At 40.6% G+C, this 24,331-nt stretch overlaps 2 protein-coding genes across 2 annotated transcripts in view; one reads left to right on the top strand and one right to left on the bottom strand.

Annotated features, from left to right (window-relative positions):
- Window positions 1–215: 215 nt before the first annotated feature.
- On the bottom strand, window positions 216–11,372 carry emc1 (ER membrane protein complex subunit 1). The gene is made up of 22 exons (XM_076275939.1): window positions 11,252–11,372; window positions 10,468–10,595; window positions 10,155–10,220; window positions 9,974–10,067; window positions 9,720–9,848; window positions 9,498–9,624; window positions 9,206–9,361; window positions 8,936–9,103; window positions 8,582–8,653; window positions 8,354–8,452; window positions 8,043–8,139; window positions 7,810–7,926; window positions 5,824–6,023; window positions 5,489–5,638; window positions 5,214–5,375; window positions 4,853–4,972; window positions 4,593–4,730; window positions 2,959–3,132; window positions 2,366–2,576; window positions 1,921–2,005; window positions 1,634–1,763; window positions 216–1,521 (listed from the first exon to the last, which is right to left on the bottom strand). Exons 1-22 carry the CDS (start codon window positions 11,341–11,343, stop codon window positions 1,342–1,344), a joined length of 2,895 nt encoding a protein of 964 aa, XP_076132054.1. The 5' UTR covers window positions 11,344–11,372; the 3' UTR covers window positions 216–1,341.
- Window positions 11,373–12,286: 914 nt separating this feature from the next.
- megf6a (multiple EGF-like-domains 6a) overlaps window positions 12,287–24,331 on the top strand; it is a 128,936-nt gene continuing 116,891 nt past the window's right edge. Inside the window, exons 1-4 of the mRNA XM_076277017.1 lie at window positions 12,287–12,528; window positions 12,819–12,953; window positions 14,459–14,568; window positions 20,117–20,221. Coding sequence (XP_076133132.1) covers window positions 12,443–12,528; window positions 12,819–12,953; window positions 14,459–14,568; window positions 20,117–20,221 — 436 coding nt within the window. The 5' untranslated portion in view covers window positions 12,287–12,442. The remainder of the gene's footprint in view (window positions 12,529–12,818; window positions 12,954–14,458; window positions 14,569–20,116; window positions 20,222–24,331) is intronic.

The raw sequence follows: 24,331 nt of genomic DNA, 5'->3' as shown, positions 1-24,331 counted from the left end.
TTCATACTTTCTAGGAAATGCAATAACATTCATGTTTTAAGTTTATAATGATTCCTTTGATTCAACCAAGAAAGTGTTCCAGTAATTCATGACCATAATGACCATACTTGGTAAACTAGAGGAAATGTCTGTTAGGCAGTATTGAACAGCTTTAGCAACGAAGATGAAACATTTGCTAAACTTCTTAACGTAAAAAAACAACTATTAATAAACAGTTCAGGTTAAAATCTAACTTTATTTTAGCTTCAGCTTCAGCAACAAATTATGATTTGCAAGAGTTTCAGAATATTTTAGTGTCAAGTTAGGGAAAACATAGACATACACCTATTTTTTTACTCCAAAGTAATTGAATTTATAAAAGGCTTTTTCCTTAGCAATTTTATATAACAACTTATTTTTAAAGCATTAGCAAGATTATAAATTAATCAAACACACAAAGTGATCACTGCTGATCATCTTATGTGTGTCCCATTTTTGTACCTTTAAGGAAGTCTTAAAAGCATCATAAATACTATTTACACACAAAGATGTTTCAGAGGAGAAAGCATGACTATTCAAATTAAAACTTTTTAAGACAGACAAAAACATCCAGTGCACCAGACAAAATGGTCAGAACTAATTACTTTAGCTAATTTCACATCCTTAAAAAATGACAACAAATCAACATCTTGCAATCAAAACAAATGAAAAAACAAAACAAAAAAAACATAAAAACTAATTCAAAATGGCTTTCCCAACAGGTTTATGCTTAACCCTGAATGTGTCTCCAGCTCCACATAAGAATACAATGGACAAAATAGCCATTGCGTACAAAAAGAAAAAGACGATACACAGGAAAATTGTTTCAGCACTCAGTTCTACGTCTCAGAATCTGGAGAGAAACTTCAACTGCATTGTGTATGTAACTTAGCAACATCCCCTTCTTCATGTTTATCATATTTGTACAATTTGTTTTTATGCTAAAACCTCATTTCACTCATTCAAATACGCAATTTCACAATCGTACCCCACAGAATAGTGTACCTTGAAAGGCACAAGACACACAAATGTAAGATAAATGTAGGCAAAGTGAATGAGGTGAAAAAAAGAAAACATTAATGAACCATGGACTGACATGAAGTGTAAAATTGGTTTCCCCGAACAGTTATAACCATTACATTTATTCTTCCAAACGCAGGCAGGCACCTCCACAAGGCAGCTCTGTTTGCTATCATTATCAAGACATAATTCTTCTTGCAGAGTAAGACAGGCTTCTGGTGGTCCCCTGGCATTGGCCACCTAAAGACAGGACAGGGGGGTGGTTGGTTGCCTGGTAGCAGGGCCCAGGGAGGGTGGGCAGCCTTACCGCCATGCACGATTCAGCAGTTTCACCTCAGCAAGTCTTTTGCTGATCATGGTGGCAAAGAAGAGTCCAAGCAGCACACTGCTGATCAGTACATAGTCATAGTCATCCTTCAGCACATCAAACTGTTTAGAGGGGTACACACGCGTCTGGTAAATGTCCAAACCATATGCCACCACCTGTTGAGAGGAAAAAAGAACATCAAATTCAAGTACCTAGACACAAAGATTTTGAATAGTCTTTGAATGATATATTTAGTAAGAAAAGGTTACATAGAATGTATAGTCTCACCAGACATGTAGACTCCAGACCAGAAGGGGCAGTGTATATTCCCCTCACTCTTGATACAGTCTGGTTGTAGTTGACAAACCACTCAGTTCGAATGGGCAGTTCTGGGGCATAAGGTATCAGATTCTCCTCCCTGAAAACCAGTACTGTTTGAACATTTTCTTTCCACACAAAGTTTTTATTTTATTTTTATACCAAAAACTAAAATTTTAGGCAAGGTTAAATTATACCTTCATCTCAATTGACCTTACTTGCCTTGCCTTTATGCAGTGAGGGGCATTTTGACTCACCTGCTCTGGTCAGAAACCTGCTCTGGTCTCCTTGGGTCCAGGAACATCTTTGGTAAGGACAGGATAGCCCCTGATGGAAGCCCCACTAACCAAACGCATAAACATAGCCAATTATAAGCAACGGACATGATGACAGCTAGCTCCTGATGCATAGCAATGACTACGCCTGTGATTACTAACATTACAGACAAACGGCCCAAACATTAGGCCCCTGGTGCGCGTTTCCCAAAACCATAGTTGCTAACTAAGTTAGCCACTTTGTTGGTTGCAACGCAACTTTCCATTGCCAACCAACTAAGTTGCTAAGAGGTTAGCAACTATGATTTTGGGAAACGCACCCCTGAAGACAACACTATCAACAAACAACAAAATAACAATAACAATAACAACAAACGTAAAATAGCCATGCTATGCTCCTAGTTCTGTTTCCTAAGGCTGAGCTTACCCAGCAGGTGTCTGCTTGTGATGCCCTTCTCGGTGAGTGTGGCCTCCAGGGTACTAATGGGGGAGGGGAAGATGTAGGACTGCTGCAACACCTGAGGAGGGTGAGGCCGGTCGAGGGAACTGAACACGGTACTGTTGTACAGCTCGGTTCCCTCAAACAGCTCCAGGACGGAGAACTCAATCCTACGGGCTTTTAGGTTCCAGTACTCATACTGCAGGAAGGTGGGAGTACCGGAGAGACAGAAAGAGCGAGAGAGAGAAAATAAAAGGGAGAATAATGAGGAGAAATAAAAAAGGCTCTGAACAATGCAAAGCAAATACATCTTACTCATTCTAAATTAATGTCTACATAGAATTTCAGTTTATACACAGGAAAGATGCTAACTTCCTGGGGACTTCTCACAGTGGCCAATCAACAACCTAATAATTAAAAATACACAACATGACACTGGATACAACAACAATGCATAACTGGCTCAAGACAGTAGCAACACACGCTGTACCTGAGATTCAAAAAGGCTACGGATATTTTACATGTGTGAGTAACTAACCCAGTAGCAGCAGAGCAGTGAATGATAGTTAAGTATTGCTCACCACCACCCAGTTCTCAGAGTGCACAAAGTGGACGGGTCCTCGAGCCTTCCTCTGCACAGCCTCATGGATGATGCGTCCAGTCACGCCGTCGATCAGGAAGATCCCCACAAAGCTGCGCTCCTGGTGGGGGTCCGTACTCTCGGTCACCAGCGCAAGGAGGTTAGGGTTCAGATACTGAGGGGGGGAGAGGGTGAGAGAACAAGCTTTTTAGACGACATTGTATATACACTATCTGAGGTTGTTATGTTGGTTTGGATTAAAGTATGGCAGGTATAGTAGGCAAGGCAAGTTTATTAATAAAGACAATTTCAAACACAGAGGCAATTCAATGTGTTTTACATAAACTGAAGCAAAACACTGTACATGATGGTAAATAAATAAAAGCATTAGGACAAAATAAAAAAAGTTGGAATTTCACCACTTTAGGGGCAAGGCCAGTTGGCCTTCAGTGGGGCATATTTGGTGGGCTGCACAAAGGCCACATGTCAGGGCACCAAGGCCAAAGTTAACTATAGGCTATAAAAATGATCAAAGTTGTATTTAGCCTGTGTTGTATCACAGCAGTAGACCTGCATCACTGTATGAAACATTACAAAAACATGAAACATGACATATTACATATAACTGTAAATCATCTGATCATCTAATATTTATAGATATATAGGCTATAGTTAACATTTATTTTATATTTGGCCTGTTATGAAATCATGTATCGAACAATTTAAGCACAGCTCATCTTTAAGAAACTCAAATAGCCTAGATGCATGCTTAGCATTTTGTGATCATTAAGGCTCCTATCACAAACTCTTAGTCAGCTGTATATCCACTGATTTTAATATTTACCGATATCTAGGCAGTATTTGTAACCTTTATTTTGTATATGGCCTGTTATGAAATCATGTAGAACAATTTCAACACATTTTGAAACCAAAGACCAAAGTTGGAGACATGAATGTAGACCTTGCTGCAAATTTAAATACTCTGGAACGGCTAACTGTACAGGGGATTGCTTTACACCTTTGTGTTCGGTAATGGTTTGTTGTGTGTTGAAAGAAGAGTTTGTGAAGAATTCCACCGAGATGAATGGGTAGGGAGATGGGCGCAGAACCTTGTGTAGCCTAAGTTATGATTAAATATAATTATATTATTTACCTTTCTCGCAAACCGTTCACCACAGCATTTAGAGGCTAACATCATTTAAAAGCTGAGAAAAAGCTTTTTTATGAGTGTGATACATGTGTCTGTGTGATGAGTAGGCTACTTAGCGATCGCAAGTATTTCAACTGAGAAGAATGGGTTAATTCGGACGCATTTTCTTTCTTGCTATGCGCTGTCATTTTCTCCACTGCTTAAGACTGAATTAATTTGCGGTGTGAATGCTAAGATTATTTTGACAGGCCATAGGCTAAATAAAAATAGCTAAAGACGGACGCAAAGCAGAATATTGAAAGAAGGGGGCACCAAGGCCACAGTGGCCTGTAAACCTTTGATTTACCGTCGTGAAATTCCTACCCTGGTTGTAATTAATATTTTAATCTACTTAACAGACTAATAGATCAAAAGTAAATACAAAGTTCATAGTAGAGTAGAGGAAGAAGGTAGGTTGATTGTTGATTAATGATTGAAACGCTCACCTTGTAAAGCACACTGCGGTCTCCCATGACGCGACCCTGGGAGTGAACGTGCTCATTGGGCCGCTTGCCTTTCACGGCCACAATCTTCTGGACCTCTGGGGAGAGTACCACCTCCCAGATCAATTCAGTGGACAGATCCTAGCATGGACACAAAGTCGCAGAAGATCACACAAGGTCACACAACGGTTCAAAAAAAAAAGAATGCTTTTGGTATGCTCTACAGTCTAGACCAATCAGTTCCATCAGAGATGGATGCTCACCTTGCGGAGGCGGAAGCCAGACAGCCTTCCCTGGCTGGTGTCCACCAGGTAAAAATATATTGAGGAGGCAGACTCCTGAAGCTGCTGCAGCACATTCTTATTGGAGGGGAAGGCTGTGACCTGCCAGGAGGATATATGAAGATTTATAAAGATAAATGTATCAGAGTCAGGTCACAATGCTTCCTATAGTCTCCATAGTTCTATAGACTCGGTCATTTTGAGGACATCTTTTATAAAAATCAAGGCATACTGTATATAATGTTTAAGTTTTTATGTTTAGGAATCAAAGCCAACAGGTCTTGTTGTTTTTTGTGTCACATTCAACTAGCTTAGGTACTGGTCCCATGGCCACTGAACTCACCTTGTACTGGTCATCAATGAGTAGTAGGATTTTGCCGTAGTCCTGATCCATCAATGGCAACAGCAAAGACTGAAGTACTGGTCGTGGCAAAGTAGGCAAGGTAATCTGACTCTTCTTCCCAAAAATGGGGTTGAACACATGTAGCGATGCCAGACCAGTCTCCTATTAAAACCAACCATAAAATATGTAAGTATTTAAAAGTATTGGGCTGTAGCATAAAGTGCTGAGACATATTAACACTTTAACTTTATTCAACAGTAAATTCAATTCAATACCTTATCCTTCACCAGCAGAGTGCATTGAGGTGGGTGAGGGAAGTGAGCGGTGGTCCTTTGCACCATCAGTTTAAAGGCCGAGTTCGGCTGGATGTTCTCAAGGTAGTGCTTCCACAGGATGCTCCCAGATTTGCTGTCGATGCCAAAGAGCTGTAGGAGGTAATTGACTTTATGTTATAAACGGAAGCCGACCAGCCATACTGGTGATTACCAAATACATGAACATACAGTAAGGACCATGATGGTCTATTTGTGTGTGGATTTTACAGCGAGTTTCATTTCAACGTCTGATGAACAACTGTGAGGGCATTAACTGTAAAGCAGCTGAAACGTACCTTTCCAGAAGCGGTCACCATCACCATCATCTTCTGCAGATTGAACTCGTCCCGGGACAGCGTCTCAAAGGTGACCTCGTTTTTGACCTGGCTGCGAGGCTTGCGGGCATCGTAGAAAAGCTTCCACAGGTGACCGATCCACGCCTGCAGCAGGATGAGCTGGGAGGACAGGCGCTTCAGCACCATGGCAAACAGCCCATCTACAGACAGCACAGAGGAAGAAAATAAGTTCTCTGCCATACACAAATGCAACGCTATATTTTAACTATGCATCAATATGCCTAACAATTTTAGTATAATAGAAAAGTACAATGGAACAGTCCTACTTAACAATGCTATATAACAATGCTTAACAATGCTATATATATCCAGTATTCTCTGTTTTCAAAAACATCCATACATGTTACAGCAACTTTAAACACTGCACAGACACACACACACACACACACACAGCTTGGAGCACCCACAGCTTGAAATGAAAAACAAGACAGGAAAAAAAGAAACATACAGGATTTAGAAATTAGAAGGAAGCTTGTCACTTTACCTTGAATTGCTGGATCCAAAATGCAGCAGTTAGAAAAGGCAAAGAAAATAAACATGAAACATAAACAACAGGAAGACAGAGAGGAACGAGCCCAGAGGGGTATTTCACAAAGGCAGAATTAAGACATCCAAGATAAGTGATAAAGCGAGGTTTGACATAGCGTTGTCTGGTCATCCTAGCTCAACTCATTTCACTAACGCCAATCCAGGATCAGTAGGAGCGACTATGTCAAGCCAGGTGTAAGTAATTCAGGATGTGTGCGCGTTCTCGTTTCTGCCCCAAAGAACTCACGGTTGGAATAAAAAAAGACGCGGAAAATATCGTCATTCTCACAAAGTGAACAGCCGCTTTTGATATAGACTAACAATGAAGTAGTTGTCCTTTTTGGAATGGGGAATCATGGCTATTTCTGTACAACAGCAGGAGTAGGCGTGGTAGACCAACTGAATGCAAATTTACGTATGCACCCACGTGTGAATGCTTCCTTGTCTCGACACCCAACGTCATTAAAAAAAGCGCTTTCCATTACAAAGATGCACATATACCTTTATATTATAGTTGAAAACACCTTCGAAAACTTGCCCCTCTACTTCCAATCAACTACAGTAGGCTCTTCATCAAACGTCTAATAAAATAAGCAAACAATGAGTACCTAGTCCTATGTTAATAATTATAAGGCTATCACAATTAAAATAATAACCATATGGTAGTAGGCAGACAATCATTTTTGTTTTGCGAGCAAATACATTTAGCAAATAGTGTATAAATGGAATAAAGCTCTTTAAAAATGAGCACGGAGGTCTGATGTGAATGACAGCTAGCTGAACCAATAAGACCACATAATTACCATTAGAATTAACTTAGCTTGGCTGATAGCCTGGTCGGGACCAGGCTAGGTGCAGAGAATAAATCCCCATGGTAACTTATGCCATCTCTTTTGTGAAACCAAGTCTAGGCTAAATTCATCCAGGATAACCAAAAAATCCCAGCTTAATCCCTTATCTAGGTTTTGTGAAATACCCCTCAGCACAGATCACAGGAAGTTGCGGTAAGAACTTCAGACAAACAGGAAAGCTCAGACCAGTCATACAAAGCACATGGACAACATCCTTTACATGAAGACTTAGGATATGGTGCCAGTGAATTCACATAGGTTTACTGAAGTAATGGCAGACAATCAAAAGTCAGTTTGCAAGACATAACAAGCTCTTAAGGCTAACAATATTAGGGTTTGACTGTTAACACTGTTTTGAGATAGGTGAAGTAAAGTTTAGTGTATTTTAAAGTAATTAGACTTTTGTTTGTATAACATGGGTAGGATTTTAAGCAACACAATACCATCTCCACAGATCAAATCACTGTAACTTACCAATAAGGTCTATGTCTCTATACGTTCTAAGGGGACACCTATAAATCTGTTGTTTATTAGTGTTACACTTTACCTGCTTTCTTTCCAAACTCTCCCTCCAGCTCAGCTTGGGTTCCCGTCAGAGGCAAATCAACCATTTCCATGGTAACCACATCAGCTAGTGCCTCCTCCCGTGACCAGACCACTCGACCTGCACAGACAAGCATGAGATGAGTTCCACGTCTGAGACATTTAGCAAAAAAAACAATCAATAAAACAAACTAGTAAACTCTGAACCACGCTACTACTTCATGTGAAACTGCCCACCTGGCTGTTGTAGGAAGGTTAGAGCAAAGTCCTCGGTCTGCACCATGGCTCTATAGCCCACAGAGTCATCTTTTTTCAAGAAGGCCTGAATGTGCAGCTGAGAGAGAAACAAACACAGGACTCATCAGCTCAGTTTCTGTTTAAAAGTTAAACTGCTTTAATTAAAAAAAAAAGCTTTTAAAAGTCTGGTCTTTCAGAGGTGTGCTGTTTGTCTAACATGTCCGTAACAATATCCAGTGTACAATTGAGTAGAATACACAAAGCAGCCATAACTGCAAATAAATTGACTTGACTTGACTTCCCCTACTCACTTTATTTGGCTTCCCGCCATTTGGGTCCAAGTGGTAGATGACAGTGGTGTCTAATAACCTTCGGCCCGTGTCGACAGTGAAAAGGTTGATGCTGCAAGCCTATTGAAGTTAATGATGGTGATCACTGACAACTTATGAACCAATAAGGACCAATGGGTCCATTGACAAGCTAAACATATAAAATCCATGAAATCATTGTTCTCAACCTGAGGCTTTCACACAACTTACAGTTTCATTTTTGGGCGTCATTACTCCAGCTACAGTCTTCTCCCCAGTAGTGGCAAATGCAGCCAATCGTGACTGTGAAAAGAGAAAAAAAAATCAGCAAAAAGGTATTCAGATATATTCCCAGTGTTTCCCATACATTGACTTATTTGTGGCGGCCCACCACAATATTAACATTGACCACCACACAATGATTTTCCAGGTTGTACTAAATTGTGCTTAAATCTGGTTAGCATCATAACCACAAATGGAATTCAATTCTCTGGGAAACACTGAATCCATACTCTGCTTTGTAAAAACAATTAAGGCTTCAAATGTATCCCTCTCCCGTGAAGCGGTTTTAAGAGCCAAACGTACAGGTTTGAAGTCCCTGAGGGTGGCGATGATGCCATTACTGAGCTGGAGCAGGATGTGGTGTTCTGGGCCCAGCTGAAGGAAGAAGGCCGTGAGGGGAGGCCTCGCCGGGTGGGGCTGGGTAGCGGTGAGCACAGGCTGGAAACCAGGGGCCACTTCCAGGTCCAGAGACTACAGGGGGAGATGAGAATCATGAGCCTAGAGACTACCCACACAGTGCAAACAGTCTGAACTTCACAGTTAAGTAGGCAAACACACACACACATCACAAACCTGTAATAGGATCTGGTTCATCTCAGCCTTCTCTTCAGAGTTCAGCGGCAGGGTGTACAGGGAAAGGGTGATGGGGTCGATGCATAACAGGATACCTGCTCCAACTACTACACAGCTCTCCTCCAAACTGGACATCCATGGGGCTTCCACAGAGGTCTAGTGATGATATTTGTATAAGTCTTGAGAATTTCAAGAGATCACATTTGAAATGTGCATCCTGTGCTCTCTATAGATAACATTTATACCATTTCATCGTTTAGTTTAGGGAAATACAACCACAGAAAACGTTTACCTGTTCCATAATTTCTCCATCCTCTATGTTATACGAAATGATGACTATGTGAGAATTAGGAACCAGTCCCAGAACCAAGACCTCTCCTTGACCTCCTGAGTAGACAGTTTGGTACTGCACTGTGTCACTGCAAAGGTAAATTAAAAATCTCATTCATTAATCCATCATTTCCTGACCTTACACTGTGTTATGTTTAGCACTAATCACAAATTCATAATATACCTGTCAGGAAGGTTTTCCACCCATTTCTGATGACCATTGGAGAGGTAGTGGACAGAAATAGCGGATTTCTTGAGTACAGCTACATATTTGACAAAGTCTTGCACACCAATCAATGCTGCTGATTGAAAACTGCAAAAATAAATTAAAACCATTCAAGTTCATAGATTATTCGCTTTATCTTCAGGAACATTTCACTATTAACACTTAAATAGGCCAAATATTAATGGCTGTTTTTATTTTTTTATTTTCCCCACCTTCCAGTGTCCAGCACAATTTCCCAGTTCAGACCGCCAATATTGGTCTCCCAGCAGCGAAGCAGACGTCCATTTCCGACCACAACAACAGCATCTAGGGGTATAAGAAGTAATATTATCAAACAGGCTTATTTTAATACTTTGATGACTCTTTGATGATCTTAGTGGGGCTTAAACTCACCTTGCCCATGAACAAGAAGAGTGTCAATGCTTCCCTCTGGTCCTGTTTTATCCACATGTCTCCAGACTGTGTGAACAACAACAAAAATCACCACACTTCATTCTGGTGGCACTGGCATACATACACCACTAACAGTTCTTTCTCCATCTCTATGAACATGGGGTGAACTCCCGGAGTATGCGGTGGTGACACTCGGATTGGCTGACATCTCTGTCTTAATATACCCAGCGGATCTCAACTGATAATATAATCTAGATTTTCGAAATATGAGACCACATGATAGGAACAAGGGTAGTCGAAAGGGACTACTCACATAATTCTCCAGTCCTAGAATTCAATGAGGCAAATATATTCTTCTCCGTTGCGACCAAAAGCTTCTTGGATGCTTGAGAATGGGTATCAAAGAAGGCGAAACGCACATTGCCCACGTACTGCTGTCTCCTGTAAAACGGTAATGTTAGGTACGTTACGTAAGACAGCTGTGTGTCAAAATTGCAGATAACAATGTATCTGACAAGTAGACACAAATGTTGCATTACACATTGGGCAAGGTATCCTACAGCTTAGCTGCCTAGCTAACGTTAAGTACAATCAAACTAAGTCTTTTCAAAGTGTTTGGTAACCTTAAACTGGTATCATCATTAGCAGACGATGCCCAACATTGACCAAACATTATATACATTCCCAACAACATCATAACTCAATGGCAACATCATTAGACACATCGAGTCAAGAGATTACAATGTCGACAGCTCCCGAGCTGAAAAAAGGTTGCTCGACTACAATTTTGACATTGGCAGCTAGCTGGCTAATACAGCGATAAGCTAACTACAATATTACACATGCCAAGTTACGGAAGATAAATATGTCCAAATGCCTTCTGAACCATGTGCTATCACGATGTTCTGCTATGATGACTACATTAGCAAGTATAATTTCCCAATCTACCGGCTTTCCCTGCCAACCTAGCTTGTTAGCTAAGTTAGCTAGGCGAGCTAATTTCAATGAAATTGTAACCTTCTGTTAGTCTACTTCTGCAATTTCAAACTACTACGTCATGCAATGTTCACGTCTCTCATCAAATACTGAATACTTGCCAATCAAACTTCCCCACTTGGTCTTCAAATACAGCATCTGTACATTTTAATAGATACAAAAAGATAGCAAAACCACATTTTAGCCAAGACATGTTGCAACTCTAGTCGAGGCTGCAGCCTGTCTCGGTTTATTTCCCAGAATCCCCTGCGAATGACCGAAAGCTCCACTCAGCATCCGTAAGCATGATGAAGTTGGATGATTTTCACCGAACCTCATTGCGTAGATCTATTTGCAGTCTTTCTTACATTATTTCAGAGATCTTTTTCAACATCCACACCACCCAGATCACAAATAATAATCCTGCCCGACCCCTGTAATCAATATCCCACAGTCTTGTGTAACTTTGTACTGTTTCATTTTATTTATGCCCTACAGAAGAAGGACTGACACGTTCTTTCATTGACCAACTTTTATTTAATCTGTGTAATGCAGACTACCTGTTTTGAGAGCTGAGTTAGAGTAGCTCGGCTGAATCACAACCACTAGGTGGCGATGTGATATAGTTTACGGCTCTGGTTTATAGCAGAGCCATAGCGCATATTCCCATCAAAACCAAAACAGTTACACCTCGTGAAACTTCTGTGAAAGACAGGGATATGGTATGGATATAAAACGCTCAATTTAATAAGAGTGTTCAGGTGATATTGGCATAGCAACTCAAAGGAGAGTAATGCGTAATTGGAGATAGGTTGCAGGTAGGCTTGGTTTATTGTTTAAGGCTACTTCCAATAAAAAAAAAATAGCCTGACTAAGTAGCCTAATTTCAAAGCAGTGTATAGGCTGTTGCTTTATCGACAGATAGAACCATTATACGTTCAAATGTTGAGTCCAGGGGCGGTATCTTGACATTGGCTTCCAAATGAAATAGGAACCAAAGCAACCTGCGCTTCAGCTCCTCCCTGGATCAAAGGAGGGGTCTTCTGTGCAAATGTCAGTTGGCATAATGACCGTTTTCAACTTGCGTGCGCGGTGCATCAAGCTATGTTCCTCACGTGCTGAATCAGCGGTGGATTCGTCTACTATTTTTTTAAGTGCGTTACAAGTGACAACTGTGGCAAAAAGAAAACACGCATCTCTGCTTAGACTGCGGTGAAAGAGTTTTCATTAGAAGGATGCGACTGAAACAAATTACAGTTCATGCGGAACTTTTAACACATTTATAGTGTTAAATAGGCTACAACATTTCTAAAATGAATCTACATAGCGCTATTAGCCTTTTAATATTCATCACTGGGATCCATGCAGCTAGTGCTCTTGGGAACCTCCAGCCGTCCATGTGAGTATAGATAATCCTCAATTTATTTTGAATAGCTGAATAGTCTAACCCTAGCTTTGTGTGCGCGCGCGTGCGTCTCTCTCTCTCTCTCTCTCTCTCTCTCTCTCTGTGTGTGTGTGGTGTATAGACTGAAAAGACCTCTGTTAATTTGGGTCATCAACACAGGTCCATTAACTTCCACATTAAGTCAATGATTAATCATATTATGTATTAATCAATATTACCATGCAATAAATACCACAGCCTATGTGTTATTGGTGATGTTATCATGTCATCTTTTCTGTCTGCAGGCCAAATGTATGTGTGGAGCAAGAGACAATCCTGAGGCATGAGACTCAACCTTGTGTGCAGACCTTCACCAGGATGGTCAAAGTATGGAAGCAGGGATGCATGGGACACCCCTGGTGTATGAGCTATGAAAGGAGGTGTGTGTTTACTGTATGTGTGTCTGTGTGTGTGTGTGTGTGTGTGTGTGTGAACCTTGAAACTTCTTTCATCTATTTGTCTTCTCTCATCTCTTTTTCTGAAATATACAATTTATCATCTCACAGCTGAGCTTGTGCTAAGCTGAATTCAGTGTTTAATCTACTTGATCAACTGACGAGTACCATAGCAGGCTGTCTTACTGATTACATCTGTGCTTGGTCAGTCTGTCAGACCATCATTTATTCACAGTTATGACTGAGAAAGACGTAGGGATGAAATTCAAGACAGTTACCATGTTGTGAAAGCAGTCCCTTACAGGCTGTCACCCACTTAATCAGTCAGCACACTCAGGGTTCCCGTTCACTCATACAATCACTCATACAAATGACTACATGTAAAAACAACTCTTTCTTGTCCTCAACCTCAGTGTCATCCAGTGACATGTGTTCATGTGTCAATCAAATGTTGCCTCTGGCGTTTGGTTCATTTTTTCTTTTCCAGACGGATTTTGGGAAATTATGTAACAGGGTTTAAAGTCAAGGTCAAATTTCTGACAAGACAGTGTACCTACATAGAAATAATATTACCTGTTATGTCGTTTTTTGAGGTCAGTTTCTCTCCGTAATGCTTTACCAAATGATTTTTGGAACAAGAGGTCAGGAAGGCAGAGATCCATTGTAATCAAATGTTTTGTCCAAACAGTCCTTTGTTCACTGACAGACACAGAAACCCAATCTCTTGTCTGCCGTTGTATGGGCTTAGTTGGAAAGTGATCCTCTCGGTGAGAGGAGGTTATTAAAGCTCTCAGACGCTTTATGTATCAAAGGGAAAGAGCCAGACCCTCAGAACTATCAGAGCTCAGGACAATTACATGCGCTCTGAACAAACCACATTAAATAAGGACTGAGCGGTGACATTTTGCAGATGGGACGAACAAATGCTGAACTAATTGGGGTTTAAAGCCAGTAGGTCTTGCAGTTGTCTTGCCACTGGTATTGCAAGCTTTTGGCTGGAAGTATTTTAAGAGCTCTCCTTTTTGCTGATAGTTGTCCTCAAGTGTCTGATTCTATTCTAGGTTGTCAAGTCTATCTTTTTATCCTAAAAGCATTCTTTAATTGGCAGCAAAAAAACATCAGTGCCCCTGCACAGCTGTTGGGGAAATACCACTTATTCAGCTTGTCAGTATCACCGATCCCTTGGAGAGAGAATGAAGCCATCTTTCAAACACATCACTTAAGCCGGCTTTGAGTGTTTACTGTACGGCATAGCTGGGGATGGCTTTGACGACAGGCTAGGCTTCTATTAGGGGTCAGAAAGAGTGCAGTACTGTATGTGGCCACTGATGTCAACATGACCTGTGTTTTCAGTATGATGTTTTGATGAGTTTCCAGCGTTCTCTTTTAATGTTCACACCTGACACATTCATTCCTTTTTAAATTTGTTTATGGTATTTTGTACTTCTACCATCCTTGACCTCGATTTCATATATATTTTTTGCCTGTAGGACTGCATATTATATTGCCTACCGGCAGGTGTACAGACAGGAGTATCAGACAGTGTTCAAGTGCTGCTCAGGATGGTCACAGCTCAACGGAGAGACCGGATGCCTGTACCGTAAGTGTGTCCCGTCTCTAATTTCACACCCGCACTACACAACACTCCTCATAAAAGAGCCTTTTGCCTGGGAACGCAGACTATTTTGGGGCTCCACTTAAAGGCAAACTGTGCAATTATCCTGCAGCGTCAGAAGTAGGGAAAATAGAAAGTTTTATTTGTCACTAAGATCTAAAGAGTTGATTTCCATCTCCAGCACTGGAACCAATGCATCTCACATGTTTAGTGGTTTAGCATTGTGCTGTTTGATTTGAACCTTTTAAAATCCATACAGGATGTTTTTGGAACTAAAATGGCCCTCAACATGCCTCAAGCTGATTGCACTTTTAAAGGGCACAGTGTTTGTTGTTGTTGTTGTCTTTGTTGTATTTGACATAAAATGGTAATGTTTTCCCTCCTGGGTTAGAATCATCATACTTTCTTTGATAAAACAGAGGCCCTCTAAAACAGAGATGGGGATGTTTTGTTTCAATGAAGGCACGTGGATTAGTCCCCAAACTCTTGATGAAGACAAGCCCTCTTTCTCCCTGTGTTGTGGCACTCAGTGTCTGTGTCAGTGGCCTTGGAGCGAGACGCTGCCTCCTTGTAGGCATCAAAGGACTTATCCCCTGTTACAGATGAGACCTGGCCCAGGGCTTGTGGTCAGATTTTACGCTGGAGTGGCATTGTAATCCCCAGCTGCATACCACACACAGCATCCTTGGTGAAGAAGCTTTTTTTATCCTCTTCATTTTTTATCCTCTGCATTTCCTTTCCCATATATACTGTTTGCCCACTGTGTCGTTTGAGCCCGTCCCAGGTTTAGGTGTACTGTAAGGCCACCATTACATTGGAGCTGCTTTTGAGGGGAAATTAGTGGGGCCTAATTCATTGAGCCCACTAGGGCTGTCTGTTGGCAAGGACCTCATGATACGATACACATCACGATACATGAGTCACGATACAATAGATCACGACATATAGTGATACAATACATATTGCGATATATTTCAATACTTTTTACCGAAAATGTAAACATACAGTAGAGCTGAAAACACAATTTGCTGTGTACCTCCTGGGCAGTATAACATTTAGATCATATTATACTGATGATTCAGAAGACAAATAATAAAGAAATATCGCAATAGTCAGCTGTATAGACATTTGACCAGGGGCTCAATGTGTATTTGGGACATCAACACAGGTGTTACCATTTGTTGAAGATAAGATCTTCATTCTTCAATAAGAAAAAAAATTCAGTTTTTACTGGAATGACTTTCAAAGCCACGGATTAAAATATAAAACCACTGATAGAATATTGACTAAGAAGTAAAAAAGTTTATTAGACACTTGTAGCTCATACAAAAACATTTACTTTATCAAAACCATCTTAAAGTATCTTCCTAAGCTGCAAACCATTATGAGTGGTAAGAATATGCTTAAGTAGTGTGCTAAACAAAAACTATAAACTGAATCCACATGCTAGACTTTCCTAAAAAGACACCTCCTAAATATTAAGCATTGCCAAATTCACTTTTTTCACAAGTTATCTAGTATCATGTAATAAATACCAATCCCTCATAGTTTATGCTCTCTGCAGAGAGAATTTCCATATATCAAGAATTATGTATATTGCTTTTGACACGTGCACATGCACCACTCTGTCTTGTTCTTCGACCATGCCATCATATATGTTTTTTCCCTCCACTCACTCTTTTCCAATAAACTGTGATATGACATGCCGGATGATTTGTTTCTGTTTTTGAGCGTATACGTCACTCCTGACTCTGGGAATAGTTGAGATTCCTCCATGTGTTTTTGGATGTATATCTCCTGTTAAATAGTTGATGAACCTAGCAGAAGCACTGTGAGGAGGGAGTGCCAAATGTATTTTAAAGGTGTATGTCTCCCCTGTGAGCGAGAGAGTCAAGAATGTGAGGGAATCTGGAAGTACAGAACAAAACACAGCACACCCTTTTTCAATGGCAAGAGGCACTTACACAAGAACATGGACGACTCTGATGTGAATGCACCTTTCATGCTCAAAAGGTTAAGACGCTGTTCTGATACACTGGTTTAATTTCACAAATTCTGTTTTTTTTTTTCAATTTCACCAATTGTACTGTACAATTGGTGGATGAATTTCTTCAACATGTCGGTAAAATGTGAGCTTTAGAAACAAACACCTTTTTGAAGTCGTGCAATTTGGCCAGGATTATCTGGTTGTCATCAGTATTGATTGGGGCAAGATGCTGCTCTCTCATCTCACACATGTACAGCAGTTTTTGATGAGCAGAATGGTAAACTGTGTGTAAACCATCATTAATTATGTGGGATTACTGGGTGGGCTTTTTAAAGTCATGTCATAAAGACAACTTCTGTTGGGCAAAGAACAGCAACATTAGTACTACCAGAAATGCAACAAATGGAAACAATTGATTACAGTGCCCCGGTATTTTTTCCATCCCCAACATATGGCATCAAAGAGTATCTTTACAATATCCACATTTAAATTTGACAGTATGTGTCTGTCCGCTCAGGACAGCACAGTTCTGTATTTCATTCTGATTGAGAACATCAAAGCAACTAGTGAAATTGAAGTTTAAAAAGAGCAATAGCATATTTTTTTATTTGTGCTTTAGTTTCATTTTGAGAACAGAACGTTTTCATAACCCTGTCCCAATTAGTGTAGTCATGTTGTGCTTTGGAATAACTCAAAAGAATAAAATATTTTCAGTTTATAAAGTTTAATAATAAATAAATAATAAAACATACCAGCTAATAGTTTTGTGAAGCTTCTATGAATGAAATCTCCAACAACACACTCGTTCATTGCTTAACAAATTTAACTGTCAAACAGATTATCATTCATTACCAAAGATCCAAACATTTTCTCTCACATACTGTTTCCAAAACATATGTTTTAATGCTTAAAGGCCTTTAAAAGGTTGAAAGGCTTAACTTATGACACCTGCTGCTCATCTAGCATTTTATAGGAATGAGCGGTCCAAGAGACTCCCTGACCCCTCTGCCTTTATAGTCGACTAATCCACTCTGACAAGAGGTCTTTGTGACGAAGGAAGGCAATCGGAGAGACAGCTGGAAGACTTAGGATATTCGACTTGGAGTAAACGGTCAGTTAGAAAACCATCCCATGTCAAGACTACTTCAGGCTCTAAATCAGCCAAACATGAAGTCCACTTCTTGAGTCGACAAACCTCCCATGTCTAATGTTGTTAAAAGTGAGGCTTTTGTGAACATGTCCACCACCTAAAGAGCCTTTTAATTCAATAAGAGAATGTTCTGCCTCTTCGTTGCTGCTCCATCGCCAATTTATTAAGCCGTAACCACTCAAATTTGGCTTCAGATAACAGGCATCTGTAGGGTGTGTAAAATCATCAGTTGCTTTGGCTTTTGAAGAATATAATGCTTGTTAATGTGGATACTTGTGCTTAAGCATGGTTGTAATCAATAACAATTGAATGGCCTTTTATCTATTGATGGAAGTGGCCATTTGCCAGTTATACTGTATATTGTGCCCTGTTACCAGAGCAATTCGTCATATTTTTAGACATCACTGTATTTATTTCCAGTGAATACAATAATCTCTCTTTCACCACTGAAACATTCTTTCCCTCTTCAGTTTTATTGGGTTCAAATGTGCTTCTTTAGTCTTGTTCTGTACACAAACACGCAATGGTTCCATAGACCCTTTCAACAATAAAAACAAAAACAATGCTTGAACGTTCTATTTGGTTCCCAGTCTACTTCCTCTGCATTAAGATAACATATGGAATGTTAAAACGGAAGCCTTGTGGGGCCAACTATGATGCTGATAATGGAACTCTCTTGAAAGGGTCTATACCTGAAGTTTAGTGTCTGTACTGTACAGTTTCTATTTAGAGTGTTATTTGTAAATTTGTAAAATGTGTTTGAATAGATGACAGGATTTCCTGCTCAAAAATGTAATGAATGGGTATTAAAAACGTCAACAAGTGTAACAGGAAACCACAAACTCTGCTCAGTATGCATATCATGTTGATTGCCTTGACTGTCAATGTTTTTGAAACAGTAAATATTAACAAATGTGTCAACAGAACCGAGACCTAGTGCATTGACAAATATTTATATTTCAGCTTACAAGGCACTCTTGCAATTTGCAATTTAAGATATTTTTTTAAACGTTGTAATGAATTGAACGTGTGTTTTATATATATATATTTAAAAATGGCTGAAATATATCCAGTTCTTAGTCATATGTGCCCTGAGGGTTTGGTCTTCACACACATCATACATTTGTGTATGTGTGTATACATTAAGAAGGATTGTCTTTGACATGTGTTTGTAATACTCACTTTCACTTTGCATTACTGTCAGTGTTGTGCGAATGATGTGAATCATATTTTGGAGATATCTGACATGAAAAAAAAATTCTTTGGCTCTTAATCATTTCATGGTAATCTTGACTTTAAGGTTTCATATGTTGGTTTAATATGGTTTTCTGTACAAATCCAGAATATCTATGAATACAAATGTAAACTAAAAAAGCTGTGTGTATGTATTTTGGACCTGTGATTTTAGATACTTTATTCTCGTCCAAATATTTCATGCTCTGAGCTATGTCCATTGGCAAAATGAAGGGGAATACTGTCAAGGGGTGCATGTATGAAGGGAGTGTTACTTTCTGCTGACCAGGGCAGATGACCCGAGGAGAGATTCAGGAAGGGTCAACAGGAAGAGGTCACAGCTCAGTGGAGTGCGGCATCACTGTCAAAAACAAGCAGGAGGGCCCGTGTCCGACAGGTGTAGAATTACACACACAGCAGGTGGCCCACAAGCCACCTGGATTATCAGTCCAAACGAACTGGCTGACCCATTCTATACATTCACTACATAGCTCACTGTATGGTGTATAACTACTGTGTATGATGGTTAGTGTATACAGTGCGATGTTTGGTGTTTTAAGCCCCCAACGTTGTCTTCCAGGCAGCGCTGCATGGAAGACACTAGGGTTAGGCAAGGGCTAGGGTTAAGGGTTAGGGTTAGGGTTGAAGTCTGCGGTCGCAGCGCTGCCTTGAAGTCACCATTGAGCATCCACCATTGAGAATATAGTGTACTATGTAGTGAATGAGTGGCGTTCCACACAGGCTGAGTGTAGTAGACATGGTCCTCCATGTAAACTTCTCATGTTGGGACCCCCTCAGCTATGAAGTGGTATTAGATTAGTTAATCTGCAGTAAACCATTAATAGAGTAAATAGAATTGACTTGTTTCTTTTGCATCCTTCTGGCTGTCACACAGGATCGTGTACAACAAAATGCATTTATTTTCATGTGTTGTTAAATGTTTATGACAGCTTCAATGTATGCACAGTCTTTCATTTTTATTTATTTGTCTCAGTTCTGACATGACATGACATTGTAATGTGCGAGAGAAAATAAATCTCTTCAGAATCACTGGCCATCCCTTTCTCCTCTACTTCCTCCACTCTGTTGTTCCTTATGTGTTCCAGATTGATGATGAACTGTCTCACAAGTGTGATTAAATGTTATTTGTGTTGTCTCTGCAGCGGTCTGCAGCTATGGGGTATGTTTCAATGGGGGCAAGTGTAAAGAAGGTGCGTCTCAAATCTGTGAATGCCCGCCAGGATTTAACGGACCCAGCTGCCAGTACGGTCAGTGGATACAATTTTTATGTACTGTACATAGTCTTTTTATGCACACAGCCATGTGTTGCACAACACATTTGTTCTTTTAATGTTGCACAACACACCTGTCTCTTTTATGTGTCTTTTTCTTCCCCTGTGAGATTCACTCACCCCCCTGGTTTGTTTAATATGCCGCACTTCATCCTCCACATCTACTCCACTCCATATTTTCATCTGCATAGTTCAGCTAGATTTGTGCACCGAGGGTCAATCATCCTTACTTCCTCAAAGTTCTGGTTCGGTTCACGATGGTACACAGTTGACAGCTATGGCACATGCATCAGTGGGGTCCAGGTCCCTCTTTTAGCACCATGTGTCATTACACTAAGCCTGCCTAAAACAGACTCACATGTTGGTCTGTTGGCAACCCCCTCTGGTTCAGATCTGTATATTGTGTGTCTGTGTTGCTTCAGGGGTCAGATGAAAGCAGAGCAGGGACTTACGATTCATCCTGATTGAGGTCACTTGTTGTTGAAGAGTGTGACTTGCGTCTACTTAATTACTGTTTGATGCTATTCATACTGTAAAATAAATAATAAAGTAGTAAGTACTAGTGAAAATTATTTATCTTATCAATTTATATTTTTGGATAATGTCATGCATAAATTATTTACATAGTTTTATGCAAATAATAACGTAATAATAACAGCAAATATAACATTCTAAATGTTCTGATAGATTTGAGTAAGGTTTTCCAGGGACTAGTTTTCTCATTTCTGGACATAACCTGGACATAACCTAATCTGGACATAACACTCACCACATGTCATCCTGTTTAATAGTTTTCCCAGATGGTCATTTAGAAGGTGTTAGCGTGACATGGTGTAACATACAGGCAATGAGCCACAAAAAAAGAATTTCAAGTTTTATGACCCAAAAAATCTCCTTAATCCCTCAAAATCCCTAAAATGCCAACTGATGAGGTTACCTGGAAATTTAACTGATATACTGCATAGTAATTTACATTTCATTCCCACCCCCTTTTTTGTAGTATTTATGTACTGTAAGGTTTGAATGCCACTGTTAGCATATACATTACATATTTTGGGTGATCATTGTTCGAAGTAATTCTTGACTTTTCCATGTGTTTTGTAAAACTGTCAAATAATGTAAAAAGAAGGCATTACTCTATCCAACACAGTGTTTGCAGCGCACAAACAATATTCCCTCTCAGGACAAATAATTTGAGAATTAATACCTTGAAACTTGGTTTTATATAAGACACAGATTGCAAACATTTCCCCCACAATTATTGGTTATATTAATAGTTTGTGTTCCGCGTGAATAGACCTTTGTTTCATTTTATGTTGATTGCAGCCTTTAAAAGAAAATATCTCAGCCTTATGAGCTAACGTCTTGGCGAAACACCTTTGTAATGGGTGCCAAACCCACCACCTGAATCCAGCCATGTCACCTAATAGTGCTGGTTTCTCGGGTAATCCCACATACCTTCTGTTCCAGATCATCTTTATGGAAAGAAAGCATATGCTAACCTATAGCCTACTTTGCAGTTCTGCGCTCCTTTAGCATCACCTGATGGCTTCCTAATGAGATCATATTTTACTCAGATCTTCAGGAAGCCCTATGGTTGCCAGCGTTCACATTTCCAATGCTTTCCAGTGCTTGAAAAGTGGCCGACACAATCCTGTCATTGTTCCCCAGGGCCTTTCCTATAGCTGTTGATTGTGGTGCCTGTTGTGTGGAGAGGGACGCCAGTCCTCCTGGTGTCGGGGAGGCCAGGCAGGTTCATAGGCCAGTGGAGGTCCTTCCTGTCTCGGAGCAGAGCCCTGTGTTCCCTGGATGGGCTTCTGTGGGGGCGAGTGTGAGAAAGCAGTGCTGGTGAGGGGCCAGGGGGTTCTCTGAAATCATTCACTTTTACAGCAGCTCCCTCAGGGGTTTGTGATGTCCTCCTCCACAGCTGTCGGCCAGTCCATACCGAGTGGGACGTCACAAACAGCAACGCAGCTACCTCAATTCCTATCTTACACCAGAATACCAGTTGGTCCTTTTCAAAGCAGTATGATTGATTTGATATACAGTATGTCCAGAGCTTGAGGCTACCTGATCCAAAGATACTTTAGCTGTATCAACCGCCTCTGCCTGATCCATTTCAGTTTCCACCTCAGCACAGTCCAAGTTTCCATTATGATGTCACTTCCCTTTTTTGCCCATCTGTGAGTTCCTGTCAGCTTGTGCCCTCGTCTCATGCCGTGTAGATTCACCCCTTCCAGAACATTCTGATATATCAACTATCATCAAGATTCATTTGGATACTATCTATTCTATGGCAAATGATGGAATGAGAGAGTATAATGAGACACTACTTCAACACTTAGTGGATTTAAGAGAGAAAAATGTTGTCAGCAAATTGTCCTGGCTACACCTCCTGAGGAGATTAGCTAAGTGATACACTTGGGGACTTTGACGGCGGCGTCTAGATGAAAGTTTACAAAGGAAAGTCCATTAAAATAGCTGTGGTCAGTACGTAGCTCTGGCAGGCAGAGACGTCTTTGTCTGGACTCTGTGGCCAACCTCCGTTTCTTTTTACTTTAGTGGAATCAGAGATCCAACCTCATGAGACATGTTCTATTCCCCTTCGTTTTAACACAGAACATTCTTTAGCCTACTGCGAAAAATACAGTGGAAATATGCAGCCTGCATAGGACCCTCCTCGTTAGCAGCCAATCAATCCTCACCACCGCCATTCTGAAGGGAATATTTGAAAAGATTTTATTTCAGCTTTATTCAGGCTTTGTTAACATGCATGGATGCTTCATTAAATATTGTTTTGAATATTTTTGCATTGACATACCAACTAGGCCTCGGTGCCAGGATGTCTCGTTCACATCCTGCCAATGGGGTGTCAGTAAAGACACCATGGCAAATTAGGAAATTTCATTTTGGATGGGACGGCACTGTAATGACATAAATGCATGGCCTCTACGTGATTGGGTCATGTGCCCCAACGTGGACATCCTCACTGTCCAAGGTCAGTTAGGGACACATTGAAAAAAAATGATGTTGGCCTTGATGGTTACTAAAGCACGAAATTATCATTTCATGCGTGAATGCGTATGTGTGAAAGGATTCATTAATTAAATGGTGAACAAATGTTATGACAGAACTGTGAAATTGTTTAAGTAGGATTGAACTAGAACATTTTAGATGAGGATACTGATCCTGGCCCCAAGTATTAACACATGTTTGTAGTGCCCATAAGCCTCTATATAGATCATTACATAAACTGTTGCAAATTATGGTGACAAGTACAGTGAAATGTAGTAAATGATGGTGACAAACTGCTAAAAATGAGCCGGAATGATTCACTACACTCTTAAAGGCATCTTCTTATGAAAGGCATTTTGCCCTGGAGTCTGCTTGGGTATAGTATTCCTATCTGTCACACAGGCTTGGAACAGAGACAGAGGCAGCAGTAACATGGAGTCATTTAGTCTGGTCCTCCAGGTCATTTAAGTGTTGGTGGAGCCAGAGGTGTGGAAGAAAAGGAGCTACTGGCTCCAGTGCTGCCCAGAGACATGGAGGGGGACAGGGGAGGAGAGGTGGCCTGGCCCCTGGTGATAGGTGGAGGGAAGTGGCCCATCGGGCCTCTGAAAAGGGAGCTCTCTCTTTCTCTCTCTCCCTCACCGAACGCCAGGCTGACGACAGAGTGCTATTAAGCAGGCATGTTAAGTACAACACATGTGATTTTACTGCTGTGGATTTAGTGTGCTGACTGGTAGAGACATCAAGCGTGTGTGCTTTTGGGCAAGCTTTTCATAAAATGCCATAGCTTGATGCATGATTAAAAAAAAAATCCCCATGTTAGATTGTGTACCAAAGAAAGAAAGGGATAAAAGAACATGTCCGCTATGAGATCATTTCTTGTGGATTATGAAGAGTAGAGACTAAGGCACCACAGATTTTGCAGATGAGCCAGGACCATTGACTAGGATGTGATAGAGGGCCTTGGCAGGTGCAGCCAGGTCGTCTACAGCTCTTTGGCGCTGGCTGTAGTTGCTGTCATGGGAGGAAGAGAGGAAGGGGAATGCACAAGAGGTCAGCAGCAGTGGGTTTCCT

Source organism: Alosa pseudoharengus, unplaced genomic scaffold (assembly GCF_046254945.1).
Source record: "Alosa pseudoharengus isolate Yale_2024_CS ecotype anadromous, Long Island Sound unplaced genomic scaffold, YU_APseudo_1.1 YU_APseudo_1.1_scf_9, whole genome shotgun sequence".
Taxonomy (NCBI): Eukaryota; Metazoa; Chordata; class Actinopteri; order Clupeiformes; family Clupeidae; genus Alosa; species Alosa pseudoharengus.
The sequence above is the reverse complement of the archived record's forward strand: the minus strand, read 5'-3'. Positions and strand labels throughout refer to the sequence as shown.

Excerpts from the sequence above, each read along its gene's own strand:
- emc1 (XM_076275939.1), bottom strand. The coding sequence starts at position 11,343 with ATGTCTTGGCTAAAATGTGGTTTTGCTATCTTTTTGTATCTATTAAAA. Across the intron at positions 4,973-5,213 it reads TCATTGATGACCAGTACAAG|GTCACAGCCTTCCCCTCCAA; the intron begins GTGAGTTCAGTG and ends TCCTCCTGGCAG. Across the intron at positions 4,731-4,852 it reads CTGGCTTCCGCCTCCGCAAG|GATCTGTCCACTGAATTGAT; the intron begins GTGAGCATCCAT and ends TGTCCATGCTAG.